Source organism: Emydura macquarii, unplaced genomic scaffold (genome assembly GCF_026122565.2).
Source record: "Emydura macquarii macquarii isolate MOO-44397 ecotype Brisbane River unplaced genomic scaffold, CSIRO-AGI_Emac_v2 contig_3451, whole genome shotgun sequence".
Lineage (NCBI taxonomy): Eukaryota > Metazoa > Chordata > Testudines > Chelidae > Emydura > Emydura macquarii.
The window spans coordinates 1,477,595-1,494,432 of record NW_027133588.1 but is presented as its reverse complement, the minus strand read 5'-3'; the positions used below and the strand labels follow the sequence as shown (position 1 = coordinate 1,494,432).

Below are 16,838 nucleotides of genomic sequence, written 5' to 3'. Positions count from 1 at the left end.
CACGTGACCCCCCACTAACATGCAGCAATTTCTCTACCCCACCTAGCAGCTGGCCCACATATGAGGATATGAGCCCACTATTAGTGTCAGCCAAGGGAGTTGCTCCTTTAGCTCAAGTCGTAGAGGGTCATGTTTTTAGTGCTGACAGTTTGAGATTCAAAGCCAAGCCGCTGGGGTCATTATATGTACATACATGTACTTTACACACACCTGCTTACATACGCATCTCAACTCAGACTTGTCTCTGGCAGCCTTTTCTTAGCTCTTTGCACCTAATCTCCACCCGCTTTCCTTCCACCCAGCTGCAGTCCATTCCATCCGCCACAAGCTGACCTCTCAGTCTGTTCTACTCATCAGCTCATGTTGCCCTCAATTCTCAGCTCTATCCAGAACATGCTACCTGAACCCAAATGGACCCTGACCCAAATCCCACTGCACTCAGTGGGAGTCTTTAAGGGGCTTTTGCTCAGGCCCGTGGTAGGGAATGAGAAAGTTGGCACGAGATCTAATGGTTGGCCTTTGTACTGGAGAAGTGCCATCAGTTGACTCACCCAGGATGTGGAGTTGTGTCCCTCTCAAGGAGGCTCGCAGATGCTTCCTCCCCACAAATCTATCCATGTTAACTCAGCACCGTCCACCAGTCCCCACCACAAAACCAACTCCCACTCCACCCAGCCTGCACTATCTTTGGATTGCAGGCACAACAAAATGTCATTGGCCAGGCAACAAGCAGGATGTGCTGTTTGGTTCTGACTTGTTGCCTGTTGTAGCCTTTCCGTAATAATATTCTTGGCTGCCTTGCTTGTTAATTACTGCTCCCCCCTCCACCAAAAATAGATTATTGAGCCCTGGCCACAAAGAACTATGTGCAAACCAAGATCCAGGAGAGATGTTGTGGTGTGGCTAGTGGATCCCATCGTGACTCTGAACAGTGCTGGAGACTGGAGGCCCCTGTTTATGTCCAGAATAAATACCGTAGGCCTGAGAGCTGGCAGTACAAGCTCCCCTCAGAGTGGCAGAGTGCCCCCACCAAAGGGTCTCCACCTTCAGTGGGGAGAGGAAAGTTGCATCTCTGTGACCTGGCCACTTGGTCCTTTGCCTCTCTGCAGGTGTCAGAGACATCAAAAAGCTGAAGAAGGGTCCAGGACATGACTGATTCAGGGCGGATTCTGTGCAGTGTGGCATCCCTGCTCAGAGGTGCAGAGGACCGACTCCAGCCAGAAACAGCCAGCTGAGGAGTCTTCTTGTGGAGGGGAACTCCTGGTAGGTGTAAAGCCAGGGAAGCTGATAGAGCTGCCTCCTGCAACAGCCTCCCCTCCACCCCAGCATAGATGACATGCCAGGGGAGGGAAACAGGTTGGGAACAGGCAGAAGGTGTAGAAGGCAGAGCTCTGATATGCCAATTGTCCACTGATCCCTCGGGGACATGTCAAAGTGACCCCAGAACTGCTGAATTAGGGAGCTGTAACTGTCTCCCTGACGGGGCCCCTCAGAGCAAAGCTGGAATGCAAGGGAGAGCTGAGCCCATGGTGTGCAAAACACAGTCTCCCAAATGCCACCTAATCACACAGAGATCATGTGTGTGCCCTGCCCATAGCCCACAGGGGATCCTTTGGTCACACAGCAGTGCTCTCCTAGGGTGTGTCAGGAACTAGCCCTTTAAAAATGCATCATTCAGTATTTATCTGGTTTTTAAAACTGGCTTCCTTATTTGACAGATCCTGCACCTGGGTGGGGCTGACAACCCCAACAATACTGGAATATCATAGCTCAACTCCTCACCTGATACACCCTAAAACCAGGCTAAAAATAAACAGGCGTTATTGATTTATTTTTAAAATGAAACAAAGCAGCGAACCATTCAGTGACATGCAGGGTGGGGTGGGTCAGCCATGGGCAAGTGCAGTCATAGCATGCTGTGAAGTTCACGGCCAGGAGTCTCATGCCAAGAGCCAGATCCATAGCCCACAGACATTAACAGGAGTCTTTCCATTGACTTCACTGGGCTTTGGATCAGGCCCAAATGCGCGGTGGCTGCTAGGGTTAACATGCAGTGATACGCTGGTGTCACATGGTGATGGCCCAGCTTTGGGGCCCCAGGGTCAGAACAGACTCACAGGCCAGAGGTCACTCCATAACGTCAATAACCAAGGGGGTGAGGTACTCAGAGTGACGGATCCCCAGGCTGAAATCCGGAGCCCTTGGCTTGGTGATGGTGACACGGTCAGTCTTGTAGTCCGCTGGCCCTGGCGTAGAATCCCTTACGGACTTGTACTTTCTCCACATGCTGTAGGCAGGCTGCCGGTGCAAGTAGACATTGGGTTCGGGCATAACAAAGGATGCCGGGCCACATCCTTTCACCAGCTCCTCTGCGTTGCTCCACATGTTCACTTTGGAGGCCATGCTGTAGCAGGGGGCAGACGGCTTGATGGCGAGTCCAGGTCCCAGCATCCCTGGTAGGATATAGGCATTGGGAGCCGGGTTTGGATCGTTCTCACGGTAACGAGTGCGGACGGCCAAGGAATAAGCTGGCGCGTAGGGTTCCCCCTGTGGATGCACCTTCTCTGTGTGGTATTCATTCGGGGCAGGTGTGCTCATCAAGGCTGGAAGCCAAGAGGCAGTTTGGTATCGTTACTACAGTAAGGTTGAATTCTGCCTACTTCCGAAGCTGACTGCACTGGGAGGCATAAGCTGGTGCCCATCATGGGGTTACGCAACAGGCCTTTGGCCACTACAGACCTCACTTCAAATGGTGCTTGCATTTAAAATGAGTTGCTGTCTTACCATAGTTTCTCAGCCTTGGGAAATGGCAGGGGCAAAAGTGACGTGGACTGGCAGAGCTATACGCAGGGGACAAGCCGTCAGAAAGGCGGGTGCATTAGTAGAGCTGTGGGTTGGGATGCTAACAGGGGTGGACATTGTACACCATCACTGAGAATCAGTCCAGACTCTCAGCTGGTGTAAATTGAAGCAGCTCAATTTAATTCCATGGCGTTATACCCATTTACACTGAGGACACAGCCCAAAGTGTTTAAGTTCACTTACCTTCACGATGCCTGGCACTGGGCAAAACTCACATATTTCAATGTTTGAATGACATTTTCAACCATTTTCAACACAGTTGGCTGCCATATGGCTTTGTCAAATGTTGTCCTACCTGCAACAGCTTCTGCCACTGTCTCTCCTTCATCCTGTCTTTCCCACAGTATCCCCATCCCCTCTCCCCATTGCGTCACCAACAGTCTGCCTTCTCATTGGATTCATGCCCTCTAGATCCCATTATATGCGGCAAATTATGCATTAGTTGTCTCCTGCCACCTGATATTATAAACATCTGGGGACCCCAAGAGATTCTCATGCTACCGTCAGTGTTTATATGTGATTCCATGTAGAACATATTTTCAGTGGGACTCGCATGTCCAAAAGCAATTTTAGAAGCCAGAAGATAATGCACTCCTGTACAACCCCAACCCTATGCACAAGAGTTTAGATGCACTAAGAAATCTAATCCCACCCATTGTGTTCCCCTGGGCCCATAAAGGGCTCAGCCCAGCTCCCATTGAAGTCAATGGGAGTTCAATCAATGATGCAAGTCAAATATCTCCTCATTTGCTGGCTAAGCAAGAAGGTACTAGTGCACCCTTAGTCAGCAAAGAGTCACAACCAAGCAAGTCCCCTCTCTATATAGCACAGGGGCCCTAATCCTTGGAAGCATGCCACTGTTCTGGCTCTGGTGAAAAGGAAAGGGACCTGTGTCAAGGAGAGGAGGAGACACCACCTGGGACAGCCCCATTTCCAGCTCATGAAGAGGAGTTGTTCCAAAGACACAGATCTGGGACATCAGACCAAGAGGATCCAGGACCTGCCTTAGAGCTCAAGATAACTGCAGCCTTCCTGGATAGAGCAGCCACAGAGACTGTAGGCCCAGAACCTGGCCTCCCTGATGCCAATGGAAGCCTTGCCACTGACTTGCCATTCACATCCTCAGAGGAGACACTGGGGCATTAACCTGTCAGCCAGGGCTGTCCCGTGGTAAATGTTACTGATGTTTTCCAGAAGACACCATATCAGTGTATTGGATTTCCCACAGACAGAGAGCACTGCCATCAGGCAATGCTGGGCCCCTTTGACATTACTCAGCACCCAGCTACTCTGGGGAGCAAACAGCTGCACACGCAGACCCCTCACCCACGTCTGCACAGACAAGGGCTGTTTAGGCACAGGCTCGCCTTTGTGCCTTCAAGTACCTGCCCCCTCCCTCAGTGCCAAGGGCCATTCTCAGAGGGGGTAGCCAGGTGCCCAGCATCGTGCCCTGATGCCACGGTGCTCAAGAGATGGGTTCGTAAATGGCACATTCCCAGGCCTGCTCTCCAAGCAGTGACTGTGGGAGTTCAGGGGGACACACAACAGCCCTACTCTCCACTATCTGTGGGGGCCTGGGAAACTCTCTGATGGGTGGTTTCCTTATGCCTGTTACAATGTCCCAGGCCCTGTGGAGATACAGTGAAACGAGGCTCAGGAGACTGGCAGGCAGGTCAGACCCAGAGCAGGCAGGGGTACTGCAGATGCCAGAGAGACGAGGTGACACTTTGCTGCCTATCGCCAGGGAATTTGTAAGAGATCCTTCACCTGCTGCTCTCCCGCCAGTGTAAACATTGCCATGGAGCAGGCTAGAGGGGATTGGGGATGGTGACGCATCAACCTCAGCAGGTGTGAGGCCAAGGGGGAGACACCCACTGGGCCATGAGGAATGAGGCAATGGTCAGGGACACATGGGTTTGTTGATGAATCCGTTACACGTTGATTGTGCAGCAGAAGCCCAGGCTTCATCCCATCTCCATAGTGACGTGCAGGCCACAGAGAGGCTTGGGTCAGGTGACCAGTCAAACTGGATCCCACTGAATCACCCCAAACACAGGCAGATCCAGGGAGGGGCCAGCAGGGCCCTCAGCACCTACACTCACATGGCAGGAGAGCCAGAGGAAACAGAGCAGCCAGAAAGAACAGGCTCACTGACACCGATGGAACCCTTGCCCTGGACTGCAATGGGGGCTGGGTTGGTCAGTACAATGCCCACCCAGTTCCATTGCAGCCCCAGTCTTAGGGAAGCCTCCTGCCTCTGCTCATGGCGCTGTGACAAGGGACAGCTGGGACCAGCACAGTGAGTGACTCTCCAAGCGCCCACAAAGCCAAGGTGGCAGTCAGGAACCCGAGCACTCATCACCCTCATTCATCTCTGCCTTTTCCCTGGGCCCCACTAATGGGCACATTGGCAGATTTTAAAGGCAAATCCTTATTACAGCCCCTCAGATTCACCTTCCTACTCTTGTCTAAGGAAGCCTAAAGCAATATACCCTCCTTTGACCATGCAAATAACCCCAGCTCTGTCTCCATAACTCTCCATTGTCTCCTCTCCTTTCCCAGGTCTGTCTGCACCGTGATGATTTAATGCATGTCTGTAGTTTATATCTCAAATTGTGAGCACCGTTTTGGTTGTGAAACTGTCCTGTGACTTCCTGTTGTCTCTTTGCCTTTCGGACTGGGATTCCAAGAAGTGTTGACAGAGGGCAAACAATGCAGCACAATCATAGGCCATTAACCTGGAGGGCCTCCTATCGAAAGGCAAGCATCCTTGGACAATGAGCTAGCTACCGCCCAAAGAAACTCATCCTTCCATGTGAGATGGTAAACAAAAAATGGATCACCTGACAAGGGACTTGAAGTGACTCAGGATGGTCACCTGATACAGGGGACTGCAATTTTATAAAAAGAAGTTCTTTCACCAGTCATCTTCAGAGAAGGAGAGAGACCCGTAGCTGAAGACTGAGGAGGAAGAGGAGAGGGGTGCAGGAAGGACTTGGGACCTCTAAAAGGGCAGACCAAAACTCACAGGGCTCTCAGAGTGGTGAGGACACTAGAGGGAGGGATTTGTGTGCAGGTATTTTTTAGTTTTCTACAGATCTGTTAATCTCTTGGGCTTTTTCTATGAGTAAAGTGTGTGCGTTTAGAAACCCCTTTGCAAAATCTGAGTGGTACTTGCTTATATTGTCACACATTCCCCAATGAGGGAAACAATTGGCCAGCATGTGCACAGTTTCGGTGGCACTCTGGAAACATGCAGCAGCTCCTGGAGAGCTGGCATTAATTTCAATACTTAGACAATTGGACCGCAGAGTAAGACATGGAGTCTGCACCTGGAGTGTTTGCTTGGAGGCCCACAGACAGTGTTTAAACTCTGTCCAGCTCCAACAAGCCAAGAGCCTGTGGGCCCCCAGGATGCGGTCCAGTACAGCAGATTGGAGAGTATCCAGCAGAGGGAAATCATCGGAGTTGCAACACTCCCTCACTACCATCATCTGGGAGCTCCCAAACCCGCACTTCCCACAGGCCATGACTTGACTATAGTTGCCGCCTGTTTTTCTCTCCTTCTGAATGGTCCGCCCCCCGAGATATCTGTGGTGAGTGAGACCACTGGCTCCAGGCTGCTGAGCTCTTGAACAGCACTGTCCATCCCCTTCTCCCACACAACAGTGTGATGGGAACAGAAGGGCTCCAGGGCCCCAACCCGCACAGGACATCAGCGCTATTTATTTCCTCACCCCCTCACTGGCCCCTGGGACAATGAACTCTTTAATGAAGAAGCTAAAACAGCAGCCCATGTAGCTCATCCCCCTGGACTCTAGTGGCTGCACATAACTACAGTCAATAGCAATGATGTCCAATGCGGCTTTTCTGCTCAGCATCCTCCCCAGTTAAATAAGGACCAGAGCAACTATTGCTGCTTGGGTCCAGCTGGGAATCAATGATGCCCAGCTCTGCTTTGCCACTAACTGCTCTCAATAAGGGTATCAGCATCTCTCCTGGGGCTTTAGTGTGGCCCCTCTGTCCATTCTCCTAGGGGACCTTCTGCCTCCATCTTTGCCCTTCAAAACCTTTCTGCGCAGAGCCCACCACCTCTGTTCAATTCCCCATGCTCCCCAGGAGACCCATTTCATCTTTTTATACCCAAATGCCCATCTTTCTGTACGAGCTCACTCAGCAGAGAGTTTCCCCAGGAGCAAGGTCTTCATGCCTCATTGCCTCTTCCAGCAAGAACTGGGTTTTCTTCTGAGGAACAGTTCCATTCTCCTGGTGATCCCTCCGGTTCACAGCTTGTCTGCCTTGCTTGCTCCTAACCTCCCCAGACAGAGCAGTGCAAAGGAGGAGGGGGTCTAAACAAGGCCCATATTAGGCACTGATGGCTGGATACTACACTGGAGTGACTGTGGGGTGATTCAGTTATGTATCTGCCTGTCATAGGTGCCAAGTGAACGGCTGAGACACATTTGTGCACCCTGCTTTAAACAGGCATCCCAGCCCTTCAGCACTGACCTTTAAGAGGCTTACTGAATAAGAAGCACAGGCCAGATGAGTCAGTGTGCTTGGCAGTTCAGACCATTAACCCCCAAAAGGATTTCCTGTTCCCCTGGGACAGACACAGCATGTTGTTTAATGGCTAACACAACAAAGTTGTCAGCAAGTGCAATGGTGGTACAGAACCTTTGGCACTGGCATTCTCTCCTCCCAGACTTCTGGGAAGGGCCAGGGGATGTCCCATCTGATGCCAGATTGAACTGGAAGGAGGACTACATGCCCAGCAGTGGGCTAAGAGCAATAGAGTGGTCAGAGCCCAGCAGAAGCCCCCTGAGCAAGCTACCAGATCCTTATTGAGTCCAGAAGGGCCTCAGTTCCTGCACTGGGTTTGCATGGTTATCATCGTTGCATGTATACAGTATTGTAGGCTTGGAAGGACATTAGGTCAAATGTGGCAAACAAATGACAGCCCCTGCCACAAATAAGTTTATAGTCTAAAGGCACCAACTGGTATGGTACAGGTGGGATTACGTGGAGACACAGATTTCATCATTCAAGGATCAGAAGGCATCTGTTCAGGCCAATAAGTCCAGCAAGGAAATCAGGGGATAGGACAGGAGGGCTGTCCAGAAGGGAAAAGGAGGAGGTCCAGCAGGATACAGTGATGGAGCTGAGAATGCAGATGGATGGAGCCAAGAAAGAAGCTGAACCTGAGAAATACCCTCCCCTATATTTCTGTTTTAATGCACAGCTGCTGTGACATCTCAAACCATACGTGATAGATGGGTGTCTGGAATGCCACTTAGGGCACATCTGCCTGCAGGCCAAAGGTGTATTCATGTCCAGAGATGCCATAATGCATTGTCAGCACAGGACTGGACGAAGTTTTCTGTGCAAAGCAGGAGCCCACTCTTTCCCTGGAGAGGATGAAGATCAAGCTGTGAGGTAATCTGGCTTCCTCTGTGCAGGGTTACAGGCAGGGAACTAGCTACGCCTTCGTGGACTGTGTGGTTTCTGTGGATTCCTGAAAATGATCTCATCTGGAATAGCATGCTGTATTCTGACAGGAGCCTCGTCTTAGACACGTACTCACAGGCATCCCTCAACTACCCAGTCAGGACCTGTGGTGTCCTATTTTTTCCCTGTGGCCTCTGGTGGCCTCTTGGCTAAAACTATTGAGGTATCTTCCCTCAGATTTGGCCTTTGGCTCCAATAGATTCGGGGAGGGGGGCTCTTTGTGAGGGCCAGATACAGAAATGCTCTGGACTCCTGGGACCAAGAAATTAAACTTGCACCTGAGAGTGGGCATCTTGCCATGGTTACCGCACAACATTCTGAATATTAACATGGCTGTACCTCCTTGTAAGGAGGCAACGTGGTCCAATGATTAACAAAAGGGACTTGGAAGGAGACTCCTCACTTTGACCTTACTTGGTGTCGTGTGGCAATAGTGAAGAACCAACAGGCAGAATTATTTTCTTGTAACACTGAACAAGGAACTTTATCAGGATATGGAAAACTCTACTAACCCTGAAGTTACTCTGCCTTTCTCCCTGCTTTGTCATAGAGCTCCAGCCCCGTTTCTGCCTGGCTTTCTGTGAGAGGTTTAAAAAAATTAGTGTCCATATCCTCATCTTTGGTGTGTCTTCTAAAGCAGGTTGGCAAAAACTTCACGCACAGCCAGTCAGCTGTAATCTCAGCAGTGTGCTAGCCAGTCCCTCAGGATTTCAGCATTCACAATAGTACCTGTTTCTAGATTTGAATACCAAATCCCAGGTGTCTTCATAGCTCTGCCCATCTCTGACAACTTGCCATCTCTGTGGGGCTGCATTTAAACGTTATAACATGATACCTTTTGTACTGCAGGAGAACCTTGCCACTATGGATCTCAGGGTTTTCTGAGAGTGAACTGTTATCGCTGGCCCTCCTTCTGACATCAGTATCCTGCTCTGACACCAGCATCACCCCTCTCCTGAACAGTGACAGATGTTCAAGGCCTTCAGGTCAGCTTCCAGTGATGGAGAAACAAGCGATATGGAGTCTGGGTAAGTGCAGCTTGTTTCATGAATACATATATGCCAGTTCTGGAACAGAGGTGGTCACAGACTGCATGCTGGCTCGCTCTTCTTCCAGGAAAATCAGCCCCACACCAGTTCCCAGGGAGTAACTGCCACAAGAACTGACTCTAATCAGAGAGCAAATTCTCCTGCTGCTTGCACAGCTCCTACCCCAGAAACTGCCTCTACAAAGAACTTTGCATAACACTAAACTAATATCACAGTGTGTCTTCACAAAACCAAATGTTTGCTCACGTTAAAAAATGAAGAACTTGGAAGACTGTGTGTTACGGGGCCATAGGCCATAACATTATCATGCCTATTTAACAGGCAAGGGAATTGAGCAACTGAGAGGTTGAGTGACTTGGCCAGGAAGTCTGTGATAGAGACAGGAATTCAACCCACTTTTCCAGCACCTAGTCTTGTGCCTTAACATGCAGACCAGCCTTCCTCCCTGATATGGGCACAAGTATTCAAAGACATCAGAGACAGCATTATCAGCCATGCTTTGGAATGTGGGACAGCTAATTCTTATGCACAAGGACCTCATGGCCCTCTCCCCATAGTTATTATAACAGAGGGCTCTGCTGTGGTGGTGTAGGATACCACCATTACACTGATCAATGTCCTTGTAATTCATAGTTGCTTATCTTTAATTCCATAGCTAACCTCCAAAATTCTAGATTATGAAACTAAAGCTATATAACCCTTTTGGATTCCCTGCCATTTTTTCCACATGCTTTTCACTGATTTTGCTGTACGTTCATTCAGGCAGCCACATCCTCAACCTCTCCAAGTCCCCCAGCTTTCAGAAGATGAGGTGTTCTGGATTTACTGAATAACCTAAATTGACCCCTGATGCTATCCCTTCCCATTCCTCTGATTTAAACCAAACCTTACAGGAATTTACACATCTGCCCCGCTGCTTCTAACTGCTGCACAGAGCCACAGTGTTTCCCCTCACCTGCTCCCTGAGCCAATGCAGCAAGAGCAGCTGGATACAGACAACAAAATTCCAGATGTGGCTGCTGTCAACAAGCCATATGTCTTTGTGGGGGTGGGAGTAGAAGCACTCTCTCTCCCTCTCTTTAACCTGAGTTGAAATAAGATATGTTAAGACTGTAAGCTCCGTGGAGCAGCAACCACCTTTTTGTTCTGTGTATGTACAGCACCTAACATAATAGAGTCCTGATTTATATCTAGGGCTCCCTTAGCACTATTATTTTTGTTAATTGTATAATTAATAATAATGGAATTTTTGCTAGTTTACTTCATTTGCTGGCAAACTCCTGTGATTAGGAAAACCATACGTTTAGAGTTACTGTTCCTAGTTGTCTAACAGAGTAAGTCCAGTATGCCTGGATAGTGAGTGACTGGAGGGAGCTGGAGGGGCATATGCATCTATAGGAAGTTTCCCAATGTAATTGTTTTCCTCCCATTAAATACATTTCTCACCTCACCCCATGATTCCCAAAGAGGATGTAGAGGTCACATGGGAGAAGCTGTGCTTGCCCTCTTTAAATAACATTTAAAAAAACCAATCTTAGGGTGTGATCCAAAGCCCAGCAAAGTCAATGGGAGTCTTTCCACTGACCTTAAAGGGCTAAAGGTCAGCCCGATTCACCAAGAGGTGAGGATAAAGGTCTTTTCCATTCATCTACCAAAGGGTGGGTGTGATGATAGACAGGCACAAGGCAGCTGGGACTCTGCAGAGTGTCTGTTTAATAAACATTACTTGAATTGAGGTCATGTAAGTTAGAAGCTGATAGCCCTATGTAGAGCAGGGGAAAGAACAGGTTTGTGTTGCACAAGATGCTCCCCTGCAGCTGTAGCAATGCATGTGGAGCCTGACCTCCGACAGCCCAGCTAGTCAGTGACTGTCCTCCCAAATAACTTGGCTAACGCACCACAGTGCTAACGTAACTCTGTTGCTCTTCCAATGTTGTGTTTCCCACAGCTCTACCAATGCACCTCTCTCTGAGTTGCTATTTCAGTACCGTGTGCCATTCCTGAACAGCACTGAAGGTATGTAGTATGTTCCTGAACATACTGAAGTGATGACAAACCACACTGGTATCATGATAGAACAAATGCCCGCTAAGGATTAGGATGAGACCTTCAACCTTGTTTCAGTTGCAGCCAAAGTAGTATTGAAACCCATATCTGCAGAGAAGACAGGCGAGTGCATTTACCCACTGCAACCCTAAGATCCCTGCAAGGACTAACTACATTCTGGCTCCTTCATTCCCATGCATGGTGAGACACTGCAAATGTCATCCGAATTCCAGCTAGATTAGGAGATGAAGGCTCAGATCCTCAGCTGGTGTAAATCAATGTAGCTCCACAATGGAGCTGTGCCAATATGCGGCCAGCAGAGGAGCTGGCCCAGTGAGAATCAGTGGGCCAGATTCCACCCTGGTGTAACACTACTGATGTCAGTGGCCTTGTCCCAGATATGAATTTGGCCCACTTGGATTCAATATGTTTATTTTTTCCTAAAGCACCCACAGAGCTTGGGATGTCAGATGCCAAGAAATTCAAACAAATCATTATTAATGAGTGGCTACTACAGACCAGCTGGTCTGTAGATTATCTGTACTACAGACCAGCTACTCAAGGTGGGACTGTTTGTGATACTAGTTCTGAACGCTCTAAGCACATTTCATGGCAGCAAGTGGGGGAGTCTGTGCCCACATCTGCTTTAAAAAGGAAACAGTCCCATGTATGGGTAACAGTTGCTAGGTGGAGCAGAGCTGGTTCTGGGCCTGATCCAAAGCCCATTGAACTGGAATATTTCCAAATGCATGGGCGTGCCCCTGATTCAGCTCAGGCTGGGCTATGGGAGTGGGAGCCAATCAGATGGGCGAGAGAGTTGTTGCCATTGGCATCAGGACAGAGGCAGGCAGCATGTTTGACAGGAACGGTGATGCCAGCACTCAGGATTAGTATAGAACAGATATGTATGACTGCACTGTACTGTGGACGTAGCCTCCAGATTCCTCCCCAAGACATTGGAACAGTCAAAGGCATGCCCCGCAGAGAAACCTTTTAGGTTTCACATTTAGCCTGCTGTATGCTGGGACAGCACTTTGTGGACTGTGCAGATACTCACACAGTGATCATGATCATGGGTGACAAGGGATGGATCAGCTGATGATTATCTGGTCTGTTCATTCCCTCTGAAGCACCTGGCATTGGCCACTGTCGGAAGAAAGGCTCTGGACTAGGTGGACCATTGGTCTGACCCAGTATGGCCCTTCTGATGTTCTTACGTAATAAAGTTAATAGTTCTGTACCTCATTTAATTTTAAAGAGTTCCAAGTAACTTGTGATACTACACTCATCTATCTGTCCATCATCATGGACTGCACTGCAGTACTAGAGCTAGTCATATGATTGCTACTCACTTAGACTCTTCTTGCTGTTCTGTATGCGGAAGGATGAAGGCTTCCACCACCCAAAACGGGAGAGGTGAGGGTCTATGAAGCAGGCACCAGGACTGACTGTGTCAGCCAGGACTACAAAGGAAAGGAGACAAATCCAATTCAGGAAGTATCAGCTCACAAGTCATAGCTGAGAGGTCTGACCCTCAGCTCACCCACCATCTTTTACTGGTTTAACTTCTTTTGTCCCTCCCTACAGCCCTTAGCACTGGGATTTGTGGTAATATAGGGGCTGGGCACGATGGCCACATGTCTTCGTACTGAAGATTTCACCCCTGACCATGATAAACAGAGAGTGCCAGAAATGGGCTGGTCCTGTGCCCATGGCTTGGCAGAACCACATGAACACTGCTACACTCTGCTGCCATTTGGCTAAGAGGCATCCAGGAAGGGATGGGACTGTAGCAGATAGCATTTACCCTGTAACATTATGTCAATTAGGTGCTCAGTCCATGGACACTTGGGACTAAGACTGTCCACATGCTGGTAAGGTGCTCATTCCATGGCTTAGTCAAGTTGTCTTTCCCTCAGACTACAGGGAGAAAGAGTTTCAAATTTGTTTTGGATTTTTGTGTTGTAGGGCACTCTGGGCCAGATGTTCAGCCAGTGTAAATCACTGATATCTACGGAGAAACACTGATTCACACCAGCTGAGGATCTGGCGCCATGTCAGTAATTCTCACTTTTCTCCGTGTGTTTTATACGCATTGTGTAGGCTGGTTCTGCGAACATGGTGAAGTCGTGATTCTTGATGCCAGTGCAAGGCTGCCGGCCATATTTTCCAGCCCCTGGTCCTGGAATGCAAACAGAAATGTGAATTTAGAATGTTAACAGAAAGAAAGGAAAGAGCCAGCCACCTTTTAACATATATAAAAGGTTCAACCAGAAGAGATTCAGACCCTTAGCTCCTTCAGAAGCTCCTTTCTGCTCCTACCCATGTATCATCTCTGTCCAAGATAGAGTCTGTCGAGGAAGTGATCTTGGGACTAATGTCCCTTAACAAGGTCTCTAGCCCCTGCTCTAAACCCTTTCTTCAGAGCTTTATAGTGAGGGCGACCACCCTCTAATGAGAAGGTCTTTAGTCTCCCACCTGCCTGGTATCCGTTCCCCAGCATGGGGATGTAACTACGGAAATTACTGTCCCCTAACCAGGTTTCTAGCCTCCCATTCTCCAGAACACCATGGTGTGAGTGTTACCAGCCCTAAGAGTGTCCAACCTCCTCCCTCCCGTCACTCAAGGGCACAGATGAGATCATCTCTGCCCTCTGTATCCGACAGCCCCAGCTGGGGATGTGACTGCAAAGGTAGTATCTGTCCCATAAGGTGGTAGCTTTTTAACATTTCCATCCGGGAAAGCATCTCTTTGTAAAAGAAAGATTCCCCTGATGGATCCACAGATCCCAACACTCCAAGCTCTGTTGCTTGGCTCTCACCTATGGACTACCGGGAAGATCTCTGCAGAGCACTGGTAGTGGTCCATGGAGCATTCCTTGAGAGCCACTGACCTAAAAAGAAGGCCTCCATCCCCTCCATTTCTTACCCTCCCAGGGTGCAGTTGAGCTGTGAAAGTTACTTCCTGATTTGAATGCGATTATTTCAGATTTTGCACAAGTCATAATGATAACCAGATGTAACCATTCTCCTTCAGCCCGAGGAGCCACTGGCATTCTACTAATGACAGGCACAACCTATGGATACTGGCTCCCTGTGAACTCTGACTGTGGCCTGCAGGACCCAATCTGGCTCCATTCATACCTGCTTCTCCCCTAGTCCCTCCCTACCCAGGTTGGTCTGTCTGTATTTCTTTCTACAGCAAATCCATCTATAAAAAATCTCATTTGCCCGCCTTAGGATAAGAAGTGCTAACTATTATTACCTACTATTATCATCATCAGCACCATATATCTATCCATCCATCTTTCTAGCCATCTATCATCTTGGGATGCTGGGTAATTCCCACTTGTTCGAGGTACACTTCTATCTATCTCTCTGCCAATCCCCAGGGTATCTGGACAACTATTTCACTCCAGCTGGAGCAAAGCAGGAACAGGCAGGGCTGTTTCTTCCCTAATGTGGTTTAGAATGTGTTTCCCCAGGTACAAAGTTCACTCACCCTTGATTTTGGCACTGATTGGTGGGTACTGCTTGACTCCTGGTGCCGTTGTCGAGGTTCTACAGGTGCTAGAGCCATAAATGCCAGCTCGGCTGGGGCCTTTAGACTTGGACATCTCCTTTGGGGGACGCCTCTGGGAGTCTTTATAGCTTCCCTTGACAGCTGTTACCCTGGAAACACATGCCAAAAAAACCCTAAGTAAATAAATAAAGCTCTGCAGCACCTAAGCACAGCTTCTTGCTAGAGGGATCATGGCAACGTGACAAAGTCAAAACAGCCATTTGCAAAACGTACGGAAAAGACATGCTCTGTGTTAATGATCAGTATGGATCAATGACTCATGTTGCTGCCACTTCAACTTGGCCAGGGATTAAAAGCTTAATTAAAAAAAAAAAAACCCAAAACACCTAGATCTTCCTCAAACTTGCCTCCAACTTCTTTTTTGGACCATAAACATCAGCCACTGCTCTGATGAGTCCTTTGGTTGCCAAGGGGATGATGTAAGTGTGGAATCTGGAAGGTCTGTTTATTTCCACATTGCCATGGTGCGTGCAGAATGTTATGGAAGGATGTGTATGGAGCCAAGGGGGCCAGACTAACCCCCTTACATGGTGGGCATTAGTGCTGCATAGTGACCACTAAGGAAGAGAAAGCCACAGGCAATTGCTGAGGCTGATCGTGTTACTAACAGTCTCTGCTGTTTTAAAAGAAAGAGGTAGTGAAAAAAGCTTTCATGAGCTCTGCAGCCCAAGTTGTTATCACATAATAATCTGTCTTCTGTAAAAACCCCATTAACGTTCTCTAAAGCGGGTGGCTGCTGATGTGTCCATTCAGCTCTCTAAATAGTTTGTAGGGATCTAAAGAAGAAAGGCACCTAGTGGCTAGGGCACTCCACTAGGGGCTCAGCACTGGTTTCCAACCCTGGCTCTGCCGCTGATCACCAGTGGCCTTGGGCATCACTTCTCCACTCTCAGCCTGTTTCCCTCTCACCCTTTGCCTGTACTCCCTATTTCAATGGAAAAGTCCTCAATGCAGGGACTGTCTCTCAGTGTGTAGTACAGTGCCTACCACAACAGGGCCTCAGTCTTGACTGGGGCTTCTAGGCCTAACCATAATAAAGTTAATAATCATATCCTGACCTTGTGCTTTGAACGAGACAGGGAGTAAGCAGACTTGGGTTCTGTTCCTCACACTGCCACTGGGCAAATCTGTTAATCTCTCAGTGCCTCAGTTTGCTCATCTGTAAAAGAGGGTTCTCTACCTTTGTAAAGTGCTTTGAGATTCTCCAATAAAACAATGACACAAATGACACTAAAAACAAACATTGCACCAACCTCGTAGCCAACCCTACACACTCTTTAAGAGTAAGAATTGTAAAAACCAGATTACAGGGGCATTTAATATGCCCCAAGGTACTTAACTATTTCTCATCCAGTTGGGAAGCAACAGATCTGCTTGCTGTCCCAGTGCTGAGCAAACCCTTACAGAGCACCACCCATATAAGTACTGCAGGTTACACTGCTGTTTGTGCGCTACTCTGCTTGGCATATTCATTTAGGGAATACTCTGTAGAGGAAATCCAGCAGGTTAGGAAGTTTCTTATGCAAGAGGAGAATGTCAATTCCCTGAATTCTGCCAAGGAGTCACTCAACATGAAGTTTCATTGCAGAAAGACGCGGTCCCACCCTTAAAGGGTCACTGGCAGAGCTGGTAGGCCCCAGATTAGTAGTTTTCAGTTGAACAGGAAGCTTTGCTTCTCAGAGACATTGGTCCACTGCAGTTTACTCTCATCCACATCAGTCCAGATGTTGACTATGAAAGAAAAACAAACCCACAGCCATCATCCTAGCTTCCCAAGAGAAACAAATCTGC

At 48.7% G+C, this 16,838-nt stretch overlaps 1 protein-coding gene across 1 annotated transcript in view; it reads right to left on the bottom strand.

The window, feature by feature from the left end:
• Positions 1 to 1,822: 1,822 nt before the first annotated feature.
• The window catches only part of CIMAP1C (ciliary microtubule associated protein 1C), a 107,650-nt gene continuing 92,634 nt past the window's right edge, over positions 1,823 to 16,838 (bottom strand). Inside the window, exons 4-7 of the mRNA XM_067534679.1 lie at positions 14,967 to 15,136; positions 13,537 to 13,647; positions 12,818 to 12,928; positions 1,823 to 2,603 (exon numbers count right to left, since the gene is read on the bottom strand). Of these exons, the coding sequence (XP_067390780.1) occupies positions 2,128 to 2,603; positions 12,818 to 12,928; positions 13,537 to 13,647; positions 14,967 to 15,081 (813 nt within the window). The 5' untranslated portion in view covers positions 15,082 to 15,136 and the 3' untranslated portion in view covers positions 1,823 to 2,127. The remainder of the gene's footprint in view (positions 2,604 to 12,817; positions 12,929 to 13,536; positions 13,648 to 14,966; positions 15,137 to 16,838) is intronic.